This window comes from Carcharodon carcharias, chromosome 23 (assembly GCF_017639515.1).
Source record: "Carcharodon carcharias isolate sCarCar2 chromosome 23, sCarCar2.pri, whole genome shotgun sequence".
In the NCBI taxonomy this organism is placed as follows: Eukaryota; Metazoa; Chordata; class Chondrichthyes; order Lamniformes; family Lamnidae; genus Carcharodon; species Carcharodon carcharias.
In genome coordinates this window covers 30,357,050-30,378,027 of record NC_054489.1, presented here as the reverse complement: position 1 = coordinate 30,378,027, position 20,978 = coordinate 30,357,050, and the positions used below count along the sequence as shown (strand labels likewise).

General features: G+C 41.7%; 1 protein-coding gene across 3 annotated transcripts in view; it reads right to left on the bottom strand.

Moving 5' to 3' along the window:
* The window catches only part of hrob (homologous recombination factor with OB-fold), a 58,345-nt gene that overhangs the window by 18,479 nt on the left and 18,888 nt on the right, over positions 1-20,978 (bottom strand). For all 3 annotated transcript variants that reach the window (XR_005946678.1, XM_041217500.1, XM_041217502.1), the window contains exons 5-7: positions 17,742-17,879; positions 6,174-6,282; positions 26-111 (exon numbers count right to left, since the gene is read on the bottom strand). Coding sequence is in view for 2 of the 3 variants with exons in the window: in XM_041217500.1 (XP_041073434.1) it covers positions 26-111; positions 6,174-6,282; positions 17,742-17,879 (333 nt within the window). In the remaining variant the exon portion in view is untranslated. The remainder of the gene's footprint in view (positions 1-25; positions 112-6,173; positions 6,283-17,741; positions 17,880-20,978) is intronic.

Sequence of the window (20,978 nt, the reverse complement as noted above, 5' to 3'; positions counted from 1 at the left end):
AACATTTAAATATAGAATTAACAACCTGTTTCAAGAGAAGCACTGTTCCAACCTTTAGATTATTCGGTTGTTCAACTAGAAGCTGTCGGTGAATGGTACCTTGCATCTTTCCTGTGGAAGTAAATAGAAAGAATTAGGTTTCAAGGAAACCAATTTCCAGCAGCCATCAGCACCAAACTGCCAAGTAAGGGACTTTATAACCTCCATCATTTACAATGCTTCAAATTGTACAGATTCCTATGGATAGCCTTTAAGCTTGTTCATTCTTTAATCTTCCTAAAGTGAGGAGAGAAAGCACATTTGGGGAGGGGTTGGGAAGAAAGCCAGCAGATAGTTCTCCAAGTACAGTCAAAAGAAATATTAAAATCTAATTTTGATAACCAATTTCAGGGAAGATACTGCCAAATGAAAAGATGTTTATGGTTAATTAAATTGACAGATCCAGTGCTAGCTGACTTCCATTAATTTGAGCAAGGATCAGATTGTTTCCTATCCTAGATGCTAATTTTGGTACTCGAATGTAAATACAAAACTCAGGAGCAGCTCAGTTATGAGTTTTCAGTTTTGGTCTAGGCACATTTGGAAATTATGTATTTTGAATGCTTTAATTCCTCCACAGATGGATTTAGAAATAATTATTTTGAATCTTAGCAAAGTGTATTCTCAACTTTTAAAAGAAAGACACCTAGACAAAGGATGGTCAATGCAGATAGAAACTGCTCCCCTGTCACACATCCCTTTTCCAAAGGCAAAACACTAGCCAATTCATTTATTCATCTTGGTAATCTGTAAACCACTCTGATCTACAATATTGAAGAGTCTTTGCCATGTATCAGGAATTTTGACCATTCTTCCAGGAGAGAGATTTAAAAATAAGAGTTACACTTAAGTATTGCCTTTAAAGAGTTGATCTACATAGGTTTAAAAAGAAAATCGCAAGCATTGAGAAAAAGTTTATTGAAACCAGGTGCTAATGTTGCTATTTGGAACAATAAGGGAGTTGCATAATCTCAGAGGTTCCCAACGATCATTCACACTATAGGTGGATGAAACATCCTCTTTCGGTTGAACTTCAAATGAAGCTAGTTTCAGAGAGATTATTAAGAGCTCATGGCCAACCTTTGGAGAGTCAGGAATCAAAACCCAGCTTGTTGGGGCAGAAAAACTTAAAAATACATTAGTAGTCAGGCTTTGTTGAAGGAAAACTGCAAAGGGTTTCAATGAGGCACTGGCTGGAAATGCTCAAGGATAGTTAAAAGAAATTTGATTAAGTCAAGTAAGAAACCACTGAAGTGGGGAAGCATGGCAGTTGCACTGATCGTATTAAATGACATCTGGTCATAATTATACTCTATGTGCTCTTGCTGTGAAATGAAACAGCTTAACAATTCACATCAAGCCTCATTTCAACATGCAAAGATTGAAGTACATACGTGAGACATGAATATTGTGTTCGGATTACAAAGGAATATTGTTTTGTATTCTTGGGTGATGCTATTGTACAAGCACATCTATGGCAGTGAGAATCAAGACAGAAGTGATTAATACCACTGAACCCAAGAATGTTTCATAGAAACTAGGAGCAGTAGGCATTCGGCCCATCAAGCCTGCTGTCATTCAATATGATCATGGCTGATCCTCAATCCCAACGTTTATTCCTGCTTTCTCTCCATACCCCTTGATACCCCTAATATCCAAAAATTTATCAATTTCTTTCTTGAATATACTCAGCGACCCAGCCTCCACAGCCTTCTATGGTAGAGAACTCCACAGGCTGACCACCCTGAGTGAAGAGATATCTCAGTCCTAAATGGTCTGCCCTGTATCCTGAGACTGTGGCTCCTGGTTCTAGACTCCCTAACCAGGGGAAATATCCTCCTTGCATCCAGTCTGTCTAGCCCTGTTCAAATTTTATACGTTTCAATCAGATCCCCTCTCACTCTTCTAATCTCTTGTGAATACAAACCCAGTCGAATCAATCGCTCCTCATATGACAGTCCTGCCATCCCCAGTATCAGCCTAGTGAACCTTCGCTGTGCTCTCTCTATGGCAAGTATATCCTTTCTTAGGTAGGGAGACCAAACTACACGCAATACTCCAGGTGTGATCTCACCAAGGCCCTGTGTAACTGCAGAATGACATCCCTACTTCTGAACTCAAATCCTCTTGCAATGAAGGCCAACATACCATTTGCCTAATTGTTTGCTGCACCAGCCTCTTTACTTTTATTGACTCGTGTACAAGGACACCAGATCCTTTTGTACATCCACATTTCCCAATATGTCACCATTTAAATAATACCCTGCCTTTCTGTTTTTCCCACACTGAAGCATATAACTTCACATTTATCCATGTTATACTGCATCTGCCATGTGTTTGCCCACACACACACTTTTCTAAATCACTGAGGCCTCCTTGCATCCTCCTCACAACCCTGCCCAGGTTTGTGTTGTCGCCAAACTTGGAAATATTGCATTTGGTTCCCTCATCTAAGTCATTTATATATATCATGGATGGCTGGGGACCAAGCACTGATCCCTACGGTACACCACTAGTCACTGCCTGCCACCTGGAAAAAGGTCCATTTATTCCCACTCTGTTTCCCATCTGTCAACCAATTCTCAACCCATGCCAGTATATTACCCCAATCCCATGGGCATTAATTTTGCCCACTAGCCTCTTATGTGGGACTTTATCAAAAGCCTTCTTGAAATCCAAATACACCACATCCACTGGTTCTCCCTTATCTATTCTATTAGTTACATCCTCAAAAAACTCCAGTAGGTTAGTTAAGCATGATTTCCCTTTCATAAACCCATGCTGATTTTGTCTAATCCCGTTCATGCTTCCCAAGTGTTCTGTTACCACATCTTTTATAACAGACTAACATTTTCCCCACTACTGATGTTAGACTAACTGTTCTGTAATTTTGTTTTTCACTCCCTCCTTTTTTTTGTAAAAATAGCGGGGTTACATTTTCCACCCTCCAATCTGTAGGTACTGCTCCAGGGTCTTATAGAATTTGGAAAGGTGACCACCAATGCATCCAATATTTCCAGGGCCACTTCCTTTAGTACTCTGGGGTGCAGATTATCAGGCCCTGGAGATTTTTCAGCCTTTAACCCCATTAATTTCTCTAGCATCATTTTTTTTTTTAACTAATATCGATTTTCTTCAATTCCTCCCTCTCACCAGACCCTTGGTTTCCTATCATTTCTGGGAAATTATTTATGTTCTCTTTTGTGAAGACAGAACCAAAATGTGTTCAATTCTTCTGCCGTTTCCTTGTTTCTCATTATAATTTCCCCTGCTTCTGACTGTATGTTTGTCTTTGCTAATCTTTTTTCTCTTCACATATTTATAGAAGCTTTTAGTCAGTTTTTATGTTTCTTGCAAGTTTGCATACATACTCCATTTTCCCCATTCTTGATCAATCTTAATGTTCACTTTTGCTGAATTCTAAACTGCTCCCAATCCTCAAGCTTGCTGCTTTTACTGGCAATTTTATATGTCTCCTCTTTGGATCTAATATTATCCCTAATTTCTTTTGTAAGTCATGATTGAGCCACCTTTCTTGTTTTACCTTTGCGCCAAGCAAGAATGAATAATTGTTGTAACTCATTCCTTAAACATTAGCCATTGCTATCCACTGTCAATCCTTTTAGTAAGGTTTTCCAATCCATCATTGACAACTCGCACCTCACACTCTTGCAGTTCCCTTTGTTTAGATTCAGGATCCTAGTTTCGTATTCAACTTCTTCACTCTCCGTCCTAATGAACAATCTTATAAAATTTTACGGTCACTCCTCCCCAAGGACACAAGAAGATTGTTAATTAATCCTTTCTCATTGCACAATACCCAGTTTAGGATAGCCTGCCCTCTAGTTGGTTCCTCAATGCATTGGTTTAAAAAAACCATCATGTACGCACTCCAGAAAATCCTCCTCCACAGTATTATAGCTAGCTTAGTTTGTCCACTCTATATATAGATTAAAGTCACCCATGATTACAGTTGTAACTTTATTGCATGCATCTCCAATTTCTTGCTTAATGCCTTCCCTTACATCTCTATTACTGTTTGGGGTCCTATAAACAACACCCACCAATGTTTTCTGCCCCTTGGTGTTTCTTCTCTCCACCTAAACAGATTCCACATCATGATTTTCCAAGCCAATATCCTTCCTCATTATTGCATTGAGTTCCTCCTTTACTAACAATGCTACCCCACCTCTTTTCCCTATATACTTCCTAAATACCCCTGGGTGTTCAGTTCCCATCCTTAGTCACCCTGCAGTCACGTCTCCGTAATTGCAACTATATCATAACCGTTTATATCTATTTGTGCTGTTAATTCATCTATCTTATTGCGAATGCTCCGTGCATTAAGATACAATGTCTTTAGGCTTGTCTTTTTAACCTTGTTAGTCATCTTAGTTGTTTTTTTACAATATAACCCCATTTGCTTTTTGCCCTTTTTTCTGCCTTCCACTTTTGCTTCTTACTTTTCTGTCTTTTACTTCTATCCTTGCTTCCCCTTCCTCTGTCTCCCCACTCAGGTTCCCATCTCCCTGCCATTTTAGTTTAAATCCTCCCTGACTGCACTAGTGAACACTTTCCCTTCAAAAGCAGCAGGCAACTTGTGCCAAGCAAGGCATCACAAACAGCATGATGATAATTGTCGAAAATTTGCATTTAATAATGTTGATTGGATAAATGTTGGATAGAACATGGAGAGAACTCTTTTTTGTTTGAAAATTGCCTTGGGAACAGAAACCCAGTGTAAAATCATCTGAAAGGCATAACTAATAGAACAAAACAATAATATTTTAAAAAGGTATTCTTTTGTAATTGTTGGTTAATGATCTCTTTAAAGAGAGAAGCATTAGTCTAGACTGCATGTTAATTAAGCTACGAATTGTGCCACTAAACAAGTATCTTTACACCTGGCAACATGAAGACCTTGGCTGAAAGGTGTGCATGCTGGATGACGACAAGATCGGGTTTGCCTGCAATTATCAGAGTCAATTAGCTTATACATTTGGAATGGTTATTTTGGGGGGCGCGGGGAAGCGGGGTCCCTTGATGGCTTCCAGTTCACCCAGTAGCTACCTGACTATATCGATAGACAGGTTTCAGCTTTGACCTTTGGTCAGTGGTGCAGAGTACCCAATTTCTGTGAGGTAGTGGTAAGGATATTACAACTGATCTTAATGTTTATTGTAAGGAATTGGAATTAGTGGAGCTTCTTAATCACCATCCAGCGATTCCTGGTGGAAGATGTACACTTTCAATGTCAGCTGTGATGCTCCCTGCAGCCAAATGGTGCACAGACTCTACCAAGCCTAATGCATTAATCACTGCCAATCGACAAGGTGTGGCAGGCAGCCAAGACCTTACTTCAGCAATCAATTAAAACCTTAAGAGAGGGAAAAAAATTGTTTTACATACAGGAAGTATGAAAAATAAACAATGACCAAGAATGAAGACCTTTAAGAGAAGGTAAGAAACGGAAAGGAGAAAACAAAGTTAAACGAATATGCAGCTATTAGGCCCATAATTTCTCACAAAGCTAGTTTCTGATCTTAGCTGGGTGAAGCATCACTCTTCTTGCTCAGGATAAAAAGATCAATTGTGGAATAGTACTCAGCATAGGCCTTTTTTATGGACCAAGAGGGGTGACACTGGATTGCACCTAGGCTACCAAACTAGGACCATCTCAACAAAGTGCCCCTGTTAGGACACCAGTAATATAGGAAAGTAATATATGGTTCAAACAAGCTAAAAAAAACTAAAAAGCAACAATTCACAATAAAAGCAAAGGGAACAGTCCCAACTAAATCATAATATTATCCATGCCCGTAAGATAGTCTATACCCTATGGAGCCCATTAGTTACAGAAGACATCAAGTATATTGGCCAATAATTAACATGGGGATAAAGTTGACTATGGGAGATGATCAAAGGGAACTGGGTTAACAGAGTTCCTAATAAATATATGCTAAACCCAATGAGATAACTTAAAGGACGTATAATATTTTTAAAACCAAGTGTATTTTAAAAGTCCAGATTGATCCAAATCAGTCAAAGATAACACACCTTCAATGATTTAGCTTGTTCTAGTTATTGTAACAGTTTCAATTATTAAACTCCGTGACAACTAAAGAAAACTCTACCTGATGGATCCTTAAACACAGCACTGGCATCAGTGTTTGTGCGTGTCAGTGACTTTAGAAGTACTGCCATACTGGGGACCTTGCCTTTTGGGAGCTGCTTTAAGGCTGCCTATAGAAACAGTGAAGAGTTGGTTAAAATATTTGAAAATCTTCATCTATTTCTATAAATTAGAGCAAATAAAGGTCAACGAAACCAAAAATCTTACAGAAAATGAACAAGTGCACTTACTTAAAGCAGCAAAATATGGTGGCTACATTTAGTTTTAAAGAAAAAGATATTGTATTTATACAGCATTTCTTATGACCTCAAGTGCTTTACAACAAACGAAGTACGTTTCTAAGTGTAGCCATCCCGTTGTAATGTAGGGAACACAGCAATCAATTTTCACACAGCAAGGTCTCTCAAATAATCACGAGATAACGACCAGATAATCTGCTTTAGTAATGTTGGCTAGGCCACTGAGAAGTTCAAAGCTCTTCAAGTATAATGATATCTTGTACATATGCTTCCCTCATGGGACCTCAGCTTAACGTCTCATCCGATAGACAGCAGCTCCTACATTGCAGGACTCCAAATTTAAAATCATGCACTCAAGTCTAGGAATAGGACTTGAATCTATGCCCATCCTAAGTCAGACAGTGTGGTTTTGCTGAACCATTGCTGAAATAGAAGTAAAATGGGAATAGTCTTCCATTGCAAAATTTCAAAGGCAAGGGGGCAAATTATCCATGGGAACCAGTCAACCTTGATTGATCTGGAAATTAATAAGGATAATGATCTGGAAATTAATAAGGATAATTGGATATCTTTTAGATGCAAATTGTATTGTGTAGTCAAAACATTAAACATGCATTCAAACTTGATAGAAAGCTAATGAACAGGTTCTCGCTAATAATTTTTGCATCTTTTCAGTGATCACAAATGTAACTCACTCAGCCTCACACTGGTACCAATACAAAAGTCAAAGAATTTTTTCAGAGAAAGTTAACAGATCATCAATTCCAACCAAGTGTTTACATACAACCTTAAACTGAGGTCTTGTGCGATTAATTTTTATAATGGTCTAACTTTCTCCACTTTGGTCCAGCTTCCGGGTGGTCAGAGAACAGGCTTACCCTAGAGGATACATTAAGGGACACTTCCTAAGTCCCAACACAAGGGCTCTGCAGGAATTGCCTGGGAAGTTTCAACTTCCAAAGGGCAATTCCCCAGACCCCTGCCCACCCCTCCCCCCCACAACCCCCACCCCCCCCCACACCCCACCCCCCCCACACCCACCCCACCCCACCCCCCCACACCACACCCCCCCACCCCCCACCCCACCCCCCTAAGCTGTTCAATGTGTTAGTGAATGAAGACTTACCAAAATACGGCAGCTAGTGCCATAAAAGGAGGCGTGGCTTGACTTCCACAATGATCCTACCCAACGAAGGAGGATTCAGAACAGGAGTACTCCAGATTTCTGATAAGGCCTGGTTTAGAAGTCTGGGCCAGAAATGCAGAGCTCCATCCCAGTGCAAATAGGAGCAGAGTGGCAATCTGACAGTGATTGGCACTCCTCGGAAGATTCTGCCCCTTGTTTCAATAAAGATTGGTAAAGTCAGTGTGTAGCACTGACTGGGAGACACCACATTAGATCCTCACTATGTGCTAAGTTCCACAGGGTGGAAGGTGATGTGTTGTAATTGGGACCTGCCAAAGCTCTGGGCTCAAGAATGGCACTCGGGTGAAATACAGCACGGCAGTCAGCAGTGGATCTTTTAGTGACAATCAATGTATGGAGGAAAAGATGGGAGAATGATGAAGTACAGAGGAGTTCTAAGGAGCTAAGAAACAAAAACGAAATGAAACCAGCTCCAGTGGGGAGCATTGAGCCTAATAATCACATTCCATTGGGAAATGATGGGCTTCTCTGGATACTGATTTTTGTTTTTAAAAATGATGCAAGGTGTGAGTGCAGTGAACGTTTGTTAGCAGGTGACAGCAAGATTGTGAACTAGAATGAGAGAAAAGGAAACTGGGACATGAAGCATCTCAATAGACTGTAACAATCTATCCCATACAATCATAATACAAGCAAGTAACCACAACCATTAACAGGAAGGCTTCACTGCCTTCTTTCATCCATTTATTTTTGAGATTAGGCTTTTTCGTACCACGTGCAAGTTGATGAGCACAGACAATCCCAGGATTGTTCTTTTCACACAATTCTGTAAGCTGACTGGTAATAGCACACCCATAATCTGGCCAGAGGTAGTCAGTTTCTCTTGTTTGGAATTATATCATATCATGCAGTATTCTCAATTTTTAAGGCAGTTTTTTAAAAAAATGAAATGTTATCCCTATAAATCATTTCATCTTATGCCCAATAATTATTTCCTATTCTTAATTCCTCTATTGGTGGTGGTGATGAATCAGATTCTTGTACCACTGCAGTTTGTGGTGAAAGTACTCCCACAGTACTGTTAGAGAAGGAATTCCAGGATTTTGACACAGCAACAATGAAGGAACACCAATATATTTCCAAATCAGGATGGAGAGACACCTGAGAACTTGGTGATGTTCCCATGCGTCTGGTTGCTCTTGTCGTTCCAGGTGGTAGAGGTTATGGATTTGCGAAGTGCTGTCAAACATGACTTGGTGAGTGGCTGTAATGCATCTTTAAGATGGTACATACAGTAGGGTCATTGTGGCATCGGTAGCGAATGTTTAAGGTTGCGGGTTGGTTGCTGATCAAATGGTTTTGTCCTGCATGTTGAGTTGAGTGTTGTGGAGCTGCACTCAAAGCATGTTGAGAGTGCTCTATCACATTCTTGACTTGTGCCTTGTGGGTGGTGGAAAGGCTTTTTTTGGGGCGGGGGGGAGGTGGTGAGGTAGTGCAGAATATCTAGTTTTTGACCTGCTCTATTCTACTACAATTTATGCAGTGGTCACCGTAACCAATATCGTCATGGACAACTACACCTGTGACAGGCAGTTTTATGAGAACAGGGTCAAGTAGCTTTTTCTTCCATGCTGGCGCTCTCACCATCAGCTGCCAGATCAGCTCACAGCAATGTCCTCCAGGGCTCAGCTAGCTCGATCAGGAGTGCTGCCATCAAGTCACTTTTAGTGATAAACATTAAAGTACATGCAATCAAAGTACATCCTGTGTTCTTGCTACTTCCAAGAGGTGTTTAATATTATTCAAGAGCTGGGAGAGGCTGGTATGTGGTGTCAATAGCAGGTTCTTCTTCCAAGTTATTCTAAAAATCAAAAAAAAATAGAGGAGTACTGATTCATCAGCTGTGGTAACCTCCAGAATTTCCTTGATCCCACATGGCTTCATGGGGTCCTGAGCTAATGCTGAAGACTCTGAAGGAAACTTCTTCCCAATTCTATCAGTGCCATCACCTCTCACCCAGCTGGTGGCACAATGATGGTGGAGCTTCGAACATTAGCTGAAAGGTATGATTCTGCAAGTACCTGATAAGGTGCTTCAAAGGTTATTGTGGAAAATAAAAGCTCATAGTGTAGTGGGTAACATATTAGCATGGATAGAAGATTGGCAGAAAGCAGAGAGTTTGCATAAATGGGCCTATTTCTGATTGGCAGGTTGTGATGAGTGGAGTACCACAGGGGTCCGTGCTGGGTCCTCAACCTTTTACAATTTACATCAATGACTTAGATGAGGGGAGCAAAGGCATGGTAGCTAAATTTGCAGACTACAAAAGATAGGTAGGAAAGAACATTGTGAAGACATAAGGAGCTTGCGGGCAGATATACTCAGGCTGAGTGAATGGGCAAAATTCTGGCAGATGGAGTATAATGTGAGAAAATGTGAAGTTGTTCACTTTGGTAGGAAGAATAACAAAAGCAGAGTATTATTTTAACAGAGAACAACTGCAGAATTTCAAGGTGCAGAGGGATCTAGGTGTCCTAGTGCATGAGTCACAAAATGTTAGTATGCAGGTACAGCACAATCAAAGCAGCTAATGGAAGCTATCCTTTATCATGAAAGGAATTGAACATAAAAGTAAAGATGGTAAACTTCAGTTATACAGGGTGTTGGTGAGACCACATCTCGAATACTGTGTGCAGTTTTGGTCTCCTTATTTAAGGAAGGATGTGAATGCATTACAGGTGGTTCAGAGGAGGTTTACCTGGAATGAGCAGGTTGTCTTATCAGGATAGGTTAGACAGGATAAGCTCGTTTCCACCGGAGATTAGAAGAGTGAGGGATGATTTGATTGAAGTATAAAAGATCCTGAATGGTCTTGAAAAAGGTGGACATGGAGAGGACGTTTCCTCTTGTGGGCAAGTCCAGAACTAGAGGGCACTGTTCTAAAATTAAGAGTCACCCTTTTGGGACAAAGATAAGGAGAAATATTTTCTGAGGGTTGTGCCACTTTGGAACTCTCTGCCTCTGAAGGTGGTGGAGTCGGTACCAATGAATATTTTTTGGGCAGGGGTAGACAAATTCTTGTTAGGCAAAAGAATCAAAGGTTATCGGGGTAAATGGAATGTGGAATTTGAAACAAACAGTTCAGCCATGATGTCATTGAATGGCAGAGCAGGCTCAAGGGGCCGAATGGCCTACTTCTGCTTCTATTTTGAATGTTTGTATGTAAGTATGACTGTCAGGCTGCTGTGTGACTAAAAACAAAAAAACTGCGGATGCTGGAAATCCAAAACAAAAACAGAATTACCTGGAAAAACTCAGCAGGTCTGGCAGCATCGGCGGAGAAGAAGGGTCATGAGGACTTGAAACCTCAACTCTTTTCTTCTCCGCCGATGCTGCCAGACCTGCTGAGTTTTTCCAGGTAATTCTGTTTTTGCTGTGTGACTAATCTGTGGGACTGCTTTTGGCATAAACCCCCAGATATCAGTGAGGGAGACTTTGCCGTGTTCCAGTCCAATGCATAGGTTAATGCTGGGTGGTCCATCTGCATAGTATACTTTTGACATGTGCACAGGAAAACTCTCTCGATCAATATGTCTCCAGTCCAACAAGGAAGGAAACAGCTTTGCATTTGGTTCTGAGAAATGAAGTACGGCAAATGGAGTTTGTTACAGTAGGCAATCACCTAGCTAACACTGAACAGAACATAATTCAGTTTGAAGCAATTTTTGGAAAGAGACCAGAAAATATCAACGGTAATATTGTTCAACTGGGGAAGAGCTAATTTCAGTGATTTAAGAGGAGGCCTAAGACAGGTAGATTGGAAAAGGTAATTGCAGGGCAAAGCTTCTCAGGAAGATATAATAATGTTATTGGAAAATAGGTGTGTGCGCGGGTGTGCATGCGTGCCTTAGGCAGGCAGTTGTTCTGGAGGCTTTGATGTAACAAAAGATAAGCTAGGTTTGAAAGGTTAAGTAAACAAACATGGGGGCAGCTTAGAATGCAAGGTGTAAAAAGGACATTTTTAAATAAACCAGACCACATTGTTTTCAAAGGAGGGGTGAAATGTGTCACCTAGCCAGGTGAAGGTCAGAAACAGTGGGTTTATTTTTCCCAAAGATTACTGGGTAAAATTAGAAATATGATAAATTTTTTATGTTCAGGGAGGTAAAGTCCAAAGACATAGCGAAACAATGGGAATTTGCATTCAAAGGGGAAAATACGTATAAAGATATGTATTAAGGAGAGAAGGCTGTGTGTAAGGGTAGGCATTTTAAGATCTGACAAGTGTGAAACATCTTCAACATCTAAGCCTCAAGCTGCTGTCTACAGAGAACTGAAGTTAAGGAGTTTGAATTGTCTCTCTCTGAACTTACTGCACTCCATTCTCTCAGGCCCAACCCTGACATTGTCATCAAACCCGCTGACAAGGGTGGTGCTGTTGTTGTCTGGCGCACTGACCTCTACCTCGCGGCTGAGCATCAACTCACAGACACTTCCTCCTACCTCTCCCTGGACCATGACCCCACCACTGAACATCAAGCCATTGTTTCCAGGACTGTCACTGACCTCATCTCCTCTGGGGATCTCCCTCCCACAGCTTCCAACCTGACAGTCGCCCAACCTCGGACGGCCCGCTTCTATCTCCTACCCAAAATCCACAAACAGAACTGTCCCGGTAGACCGATCGTCTCAGCTTGCTCCTGCCCCACAGAACTCATTTCTCGTTATCTTGACTCCCTTCTCTCTCCCCTTGTCCAGTCCCTTCCCACCTACATCCGTGATTCCTCTGACATCTTACGTCACATCAACAATTTCCAGTTCCCTGGCCCCAACCGCTTCCTCTTCATCATGGACGTCCAATCCCTCTACACCTCCATCCCCCACCAGAATGGTCTGAAGGCCCTTAGCTTCTTCCTCGAACAGAGGCCCGAACAATCCCCATCCACCACTACTCTCCATCAGGCTGAACTTGTTCTCATGCTGAACAATTTCTCCTTCAACTCCTCTCACTTCCTCCAAATAAAAGGTGTGGCTATGGGTACCCGCATGGGCCCCAGCTATGCCTGTCTCTTTATGGGGTATGTGGAACATTCCTTGTTCCAGTCCTACTCCGGCCCCCTTCCACAACTCTTTCTCCGGTACATCGATGATTACTTCGGTGCCGCTTCATGCTCTCGTCGGGACTTGGAAAAATTTATTAATTTTGCTTCCAATCTCCACCCCTCCATCATTTTCACGTGGTCCATCTCTGACACTTCCCTTCCCTTCCTTGACCTCTCTGTCTCAATCTCTGGTGATAGACTGTCCACCAATATCCATTACAAACCCACCGACTCCCACAGCTATCTCGACTACAGCTCCTCACACCCCGCTTCCTGTAAGGACTCCATCCCATTCTCTCAGTTCCTTCGCCTCCGTCGCATCTGTTCCGATGATGCTACCTTCAAAAACAGTTCCTCTGACATGTCCTCCTTCTTCCTTAACCGAGGTTTTCCACCCACGATCGTTGACAGGGCCCTCAACCGTGTCCGGCCCATCTCCCGCGCATCCGCCCTCACGCCTTCTCCTCCCTCCCAGAAACATGATAGGGTCCCCCTTGTCCTCACTTATCACCCCACCAGCCTCTGCATTCAAAGGATCATCCTCCGCCATTTCCGCCAACTCCAGCATGATGCCACCACCAAACACATCTTCCCTTCACCCCCCCCAATCGGCATTCCGTAGGGATCGCTCCCTCCGGGACACCCTGGTCCACTCCTCCATCACCCCCTACTCCTCAACCCCCTCCTATGGCACCACCCCATGCCCACGCAAAAGATGCAACACCTGCCCCTTCACTTCCTCTCTCCTCACCGTCCAAGGACCCAAACACTCCTTTCAAGTGAAGCAGCATTTCACTTGCATTTCCCCCAACTTAGTCTACTGCATTCGTTGCTCCCAATGTGGTCTCCTCTACATTGGAGAGACCAAACGTAAACTGGGCGACCGCTTTGCAGAACACCTGCGGTCTGTCCGCAAGAATGACCCAAACCTCCCTGTTGCTTGCCATTTTAACACTCCACCCTGCTCTCTTGCCCACATGTCTGTCCTTGGCTTGCTGCATTGTTCCAGTGAAGCCCAACGCAAACTGGAGGAACAACACCTCATCTTCCGACTAGGCACTTTACAGCCATCCGGACTGAATATTGAATTCAACAACTTCAGGTCGTGAGCTCCCTCCCCCATCCCCACCCCCTTTCTGTTTCCCCCTTCCTCTTCCAATAAATTACATAGATTTTCCTTTTCCCACCTATTTCCATTATATAAAAGAAAAATTTTGTTTTTTTTTACATCTTTTATGCTCTCCCCACCCCCACTAGAGCTATACCTTGAGTACCCTACCATCCATTCTTAATTAGCACATTCGTTTAGATAATATCACCAACTTTAACACCTATGTGTTGTTTTGTACTATTGTTGTTGACATCTTTTGATGATCTGCTTCTATCACTGCTTGTTTGTCCCTACAACCACACCCCCACTCCATCTCTCTCTCTCTCTGCCCCCCACACACACACCTTAAACCAGCTTATATTTCAACTCTTTCTTGGACTTGAACTCAAGTTCTGTCAAAGGGTCATGAGGACTCGAAACGTCAACTCTTTTCTTCTCCGCCGATGCTGCCAGACCTGCTGAGTTTTTCCAGGTAATTTTGTTTTGGTTTGAATTGAATTGTTCAGGGTATCATGTTTCTTTGCCTGGGTCTTTTAAAGTCTGTGTTTTATACTGTTGCCTTAATGGAGGTGTAACTGGGAGCCAGATTAATTAGGGGATTTAGAAATAATTATAGTAGTAATGTGTAGACATATCCATGTGCTTAAAATCATTTCTCTTATTAATAAATGTTTAATCTAGCTTTGTAAAAACCTCTAAGGCTGATGTGAAGGTTACACTTAAAACAAAAGAAAGTTACTGACAGATTAATAAGAGATAGAGATGTACTAAAATTACTGAAAGTGAGTTAAGTCACCTGGTCCAAATAGAATACACCCTAGACTGCTGAAAGGAGCAAAAAGGTAGAACTAGGACATGCATAGGTCACACTCTTTCAATCCTTGCTTGATACAGGAATAGTGCCAGGGGTCTGGAGGTTGCTAATGTTATACCACTATTCAAGAAAGAAGAGAGTGATAAAGCAGGAAACTACAGGCCACTCAGCCTAACACCAGTTGTAAGGAAGTTATTGGAAACCATTATCAGGGTCAAAATAAACTTTTACTTCGAGGGGCATGGGTAAACCTAGGAGAGCCAGGTGGGTTTAGTAAAAGTAAATCATGTATGATTAACTTGATTGAATTCTTTGAGATAACAGAGAAAGTTGATCAAGATAGTGCATATGTTTTATATAAGGACTTTGGGAAGGCATTTGGGAAGTACTATTAAGATGGAGTCCCAAGCTATTAGGGGAAAGTGTGGTATGGATACAAAATTGGCTCAGTGACAGAAAGCAAAGTGAGGTGGATGGTTGGATGTTTTTCAATGGTGCTCTCCAAGAGTCAATAGTGGTTCTATTACTCCTCAATTTTTATAAAAAAAAAGCCTAGAGTCAGGAATAGGAAACATAAGTGTTGCAGATGATATGACACTTGGTAAAGTAGCCGATTATGGCAAGGATAGTTATAGGCTTTAGGAATGAGACAGGATGGTGAAATGGTCATATAATGGCAGATTTAGCTCAATGTGAACAAGTGTGAAGTGATGCACTTTGAGGGGACTGATATCTGGAAGACAGCACACTATAAATGGCACTAGTTTGAAAAGTGCAAATGAGCAGGCACCTTGATATTCATGTTTACAAACCCTTAAAAAGGTGGTAGGGCAAGTTGATAAGGTGGTTAAAGCAATGGGTTACTTGGGGTTATAAATTAGAGGAATAGAATCTAAAAACAGAGATCAAGCTAGAATTATATAAATCCTCGGTTAAGCCTCAGCTGGAGTAATATAGACAATTCTGGGCATCAGGAAAAACACAAAGGTATTAGAAGCAAGATGTTACCAGAGATGAGGGACTTCAGTGATGAAGAGAAGTTGAAAAAGTTAGAACTGCTTTCTTTGCAATAGAGAACATCAAGAAAGTTTAAGGTGAAGAATTTTGATAAAGTGAAAAGGGAAATATATTCCCCTTGATGAGTGGATCAATAACTAGAAGGTTGTGGATTCAAACCATTCAACAAACATCTAGAGGGGAGAAGAGGAGAAATTTTTCAGAATTTCGTAATCTGGAATGCTTCACCCAAAAAGATAATGGAAGCAGATTCCTTAAAAAGGGTATGAACAGGTACTTGAGGATGAGGAACTGACAGGGTTTTAAAAAATTCTTTGAGTATGGGCGTCACTGGCTAGGCCAGCATTTATTGCTCATCCCTAACCGCTCTCATACAAGTTGATGGTGAGCCACCTTCTTGAACCACTGCAGTCCGTGTGGTGTAGGTACAACCTCAGCACTGTTAGGAAGGGAGTTCCAGGATTTGACACAGCAACAGTGAAGGAATGGCAATATAGTTCCAAGTCAGGTGGGGCTTGGAGGGCAATGTGCAGGTGGTGGTTTTCCCATGCATCTGCTGCTCTTGTCTGAGATGGCAGGGGTCACAGGTTTGGGAGGTGCTGTTGAAGAAGCCTTGGTCAGTTGCTTTTATAGATGGTACACAATGCTGTCTGCATTGGTAGTGGCGGGAATTAATGTTTAAGGTGATAGGATGCCAGTCAAGCAGGCTGCTTTGTCCTGGATGGTGTTGAGCTTCTTGTGTTATTGGAGCTGCATTCACCCAGGCAAGTGGAGTGTGTTTCATCACACTCCTGACTTGTGCCTTGTAGATGATGGACAGGCTTTGGGGAGTCAGGAGGCGAGTTACTCAATGCAGGATTCCCAACTTCTGACCTGATCTTGTAGCCACAGTATTTGTACGGCTGGTCCAGTTCAGTTTCTGGTAATGGCAACCCTGGGATGTCAATAGTGGGGGTTTGAGCTATGATAATGCCATTGAATGTCAAGGAGAGATGGTTATATTCTCACTTGTTGAAGATCCTTATGATGGAGGGAAGATCATTGATGAAGCAGCTGAAGATGGTTGGGCATAAGACGATACGCTGAGGAACTCCTGCAGCAGTGTCCCAGGACTGAGATGACTGAACTCCAACAACCACAACCATCTTCCTTTGTGCTAGGTATGACTCCAACCAGTGAAGAGTTTTCCATCTGACTCCAATTGACTCCACTCCCCTGCCCGACACACTGGTCGTCACTCCGCCAGGTCCTCAACTTATCTTTTCAGTTCTGCTCTCATGTCCATGCTTAAACCAAGGCAATGTAATGAGGGCAGGAGCTGAGCGGCACTGGAGGAACCCAAACTGTTCGTCAGTGAGCAGGTTATTGCGGATTAAATGGTGCTCAATAGCACTGTCGATAACCCCCTTCCATCACTTTGCTGATGATCGAGAGCTGGCACGTCCTGCTGTTTGTGGACAGGACATACTTGGGCAATTATTCACATTGTCAGGTAGGTGCCAGTGTTGTTTCTATACTGGAACAGCTTGGCTAGGGGAGTGGCTAATTCTGGAGCACAATTTTTCAGTACTATTGCCAGAATGTTCTCAGGGCCTACAGCCTTTGCAGTATCCAGTGCTTTCAACCATTTACAGATAAAAAGCAGAGATGTAGGATTAAGCATGACTACTCTTCAGAGAGCTACACAAGTGAGATGGGCTGAATACCTCGTGTGCTGTAGGTTTCTACGATTCTAAATTTTTAGGTAGTGGTTTGATACAACTGAGTGGCTTGCTAGGCCATTTTAAAGGACAATTAAGAGTCAACCACATTGTTGTTGGTCTGGAGTCACAAATGGACAAGGCTGGTTAAAGACAGGCTAGAATCCTTCCCGAAAGGACATTTATGAACCATTACAGCTGTTAGGTTTTTATCCCAGATTTATTTTATAAATTTGAAGTCAATTTATTAACTGACATAGTGGAATTTGAACTTTCATTTCTGGATTATTAGTCCAGCCCTCTAGGCTACCAGGCTGGTAACTTGGCCACTATACTACAGTGTCCTAACAATGAGGATACCAAGGAGAACAAGCTATAAAACAAAAAAATGAAAGGCTGGACAGAATGTCATGACTGTAACTGTTATTGCAAACCATACCTTCCGTAGAACCATGACAATGCTATAGCTTCGAAGGAAACAGTCAGCATCTTCCTCATCCAATCTTAACTCTGCTTTCATGGCAGCCCATGGGCCTCTCCCAAAGTCATCTTCAGATTGTTGAGAACTAGGAACCTCCTTAATGTGAAATCAAAAAATTATGCTCAGTGAAGCAATATTGCTAAATATTAAATAGCATTTTTCACATTCAATAAGTTAAGCCCACAGTACAGAAAAATCAAAACAGTATTCTAATCCCCGCTTGTGCTTCCAGCAGTCCTGTTCAGTGCTTTCTTTGTACTCCCTTGCCAGCTCATCAATCTTTAATATTACAGCAAAAATTTACACATAACTTGTAGAATATATATTCACCTCAAGGGAAAGAAGGATGAATGAGAATAGGTCAATGCAAAAATGCAGTTTCTCAACCAAAGCAGATATCTCAGTAGAAGTCACACAATATTGCTGATGCTACTTTAAAAAAAAGCAAAATACTAAGAATGATTTTCAATAAAACTTTTCCTGGTAAACAATTTTCAGTAATTATGAAGGCCAAATGCCCACAATTAATTCATCATCCACTCCTGTCTAACTTTCATTCAAGGCTGCTGCCACTGAGGCCAAAATACAGCTTGGCACCACTCATCTCTCTCCTGTGCATTCTGCAGCCTCAAGTGTTTTCCATTTATTCTTTCACTGGTAGATCAATCGACCATTTGTGCTGTAGATTGCAACTTCTGTCAGTGCCAACACGGATGTTTGCTCAATGCAAAGGCAATCTGCAGCCACCCAATGAAAGTTTCGTAGCTGTTTATCTAAATTGTTGAAGTTATTCCCATATTGATCAGTTAATTGATGCCTTGATATTACTTATCACTATGGTCTGATTATATGAAGTATCTATTGCAAGCAAAAGATTTCAAAATTAAGAATCTATCATCTTTAACATTTAACTCACATGGTCTACTGTTGTGAAGGATGCGCGGGGGTGATAAGACATGAGGAGACTTGATTTTGGTTGCATGGTCATTGTTTTAATTTACCTGAAGAGAGAGCCAGGAGCCACCCAGGAGTGGACCTGGGCACACTAGAGTTTGAAAACGAGAGAGAAGAAGAAAAAAAATCAAACTGACACAGGAAGGCTGAGAGTTGATTGGCTGGTGAGTATTATCGTTTTACTTCCCTTTCTACAAAGTTAGGGAGTTAGTCTAAGGAGCCAGGAAATGAAAATTTTCAATTTTAAAAAATGGAATAAGTAAAACATTGTTAACTTCTCAAAATTTAAGTAAGGTCAACAGAGGGGAAGCAAGTAGTTGATGAGTCTTTTAAGTAGTAAGGTTTATTATCTAATAGACAGAGGAATGGCATGGTAGCTCTGATCTTAGGAGTGAACATCCTATACTGAGACACAACTCCAGGACGCTGGCCATTCTGAATAACCATGTACGGGGGAAGTGTCATCAGCTCAAGTTCTGGGTTTCGGAAATTGAGTAGCAGCTGGCATCACAAAGGTGCAGCCACGAGGTTGAGAACTTTGTGGATGGCATGTTTATGGATGTGGTCACCCCACAGCTCAACAGAATGCATGAAGAGGGGGAACAGGTGACCAACAGGCAGTCAAGAAAAAACAGGCAGATAGTGCAGGAATCCCAAATGCATCTCATTCTCCAACCAGTATTCAGTTCCAAATACTGATAAAAATGACAATTCATCTGGAGAGTGCAGCTAGAGCCAAGTCCATGACACCATGGTTGACTCAGATGTACAGGAGGGGCACAAAGATGACTAGAAGAGCAATAGGAGATTTGATATTAGGGGAACATAAGAGTTTCTGCAGCCGCAGACATGAATCCAGGATGGTATGTTGTTTCCCTGGTGCCAGGGTCAAGGATGTCAATTAACGGTTGCAAAGCACCCTGAAGGGGCTGGGTGAACAGCCAGCAGCTGTGGTCCACATCGGTACCAACAACATAGGCACCAACAACATAGGCAGAAAGAGAAATGTGGCCCTGCAGTCAGAATTTAGGAAGCTAGCTAAGTAATTAGCAAGCAGGGCCTCAAAAGTAGTAATCGCCATATTGAGCACGAGAGCGTGAGGATATCCTCGAGGCATCAAGGATAGAATCTATTTGACTAGACCCAAGGAACAAAAGTGTGCAATTACATTACTTGCTCTATAGTCTACAGGCCACCAACTAGTGGGAACGATGTTGTGGAGAAAATTTGCAAGAAAATTACAGTCAGGTGCAAGAAATGGGGACTATAATTATTTGAATATAGATTGGAACAGTGGTGGTGTCAAGGGCAGAAAGGGGCATATGTTCCTTGCGTACATCAGGAGAATTTTCTACAGCAGTATGTTTCCTGTCTAATGAGAAAGAAGGCATTGCTAGACCTGGTTCTTGGGAATGAAGTAGGCCAAGTGGATCAACTGTCAGTAGGGGAACATCTTGGGGAAGGACAATGATTATCGCATCATAAGGTTTAAGTTGGCTATGGAAAAAGACAAGGATCAATCCAGAATAAGAATATACATGTAGGAAAGCCAAATTCAACTGAGTAAGAATGGATCTGACCCAGATAAACTAGAATTAAAAAGTTGGCAGGCAAAACTGTAACTGAATAATGGGCTGCCTTTAAAGAGGTGGATAGTTTGGGCATAGTCAAGGTATATTCCCATGAAGGGGAAAGGTATAGTAAACATATCCAGATTTGGCATGATGACAAAAAGAGTTAGAGATTAAGATGAAGAGAAAGGGGCTTATGTCAGTTGTCAGCTGGATAATAGAATGGAGAACCGGGCTAAAATAGAAGGCTCAGACGGGAATTGAAAAACAAATGAGAGAAGTAAAGAGGGAATATGAAAAGGGACTGGCAACTAACAAAGGAAATCTAAAAGTCTTCTATAGGCATATAAATAATGAAATAGTGGTAAAAGAAGAAGTGGGGCCGATTAGGGAGTAAAAAGAGGATTCACACGTGGAGTAAAGAGTTGCATGGCTGAAGTGTTAAATTAATACCTTGCATCTGTCTTTAACAAGGAAGATACCATGCAGCACATGGTGAAAGAAAAGACTTGAAGGGTTTAGAATTGATATGGAGGTGGTAAGGGATAGGCTGTTATGATCCTAGAATGGATCCACAAGCTTTTGGTAAGATCAGGTTAGGGCCCAATAACATTTTGTTTGACAAAGTTTGAAATTCAAGATACTTGTTAAGAATAAAGTCACAAGATTC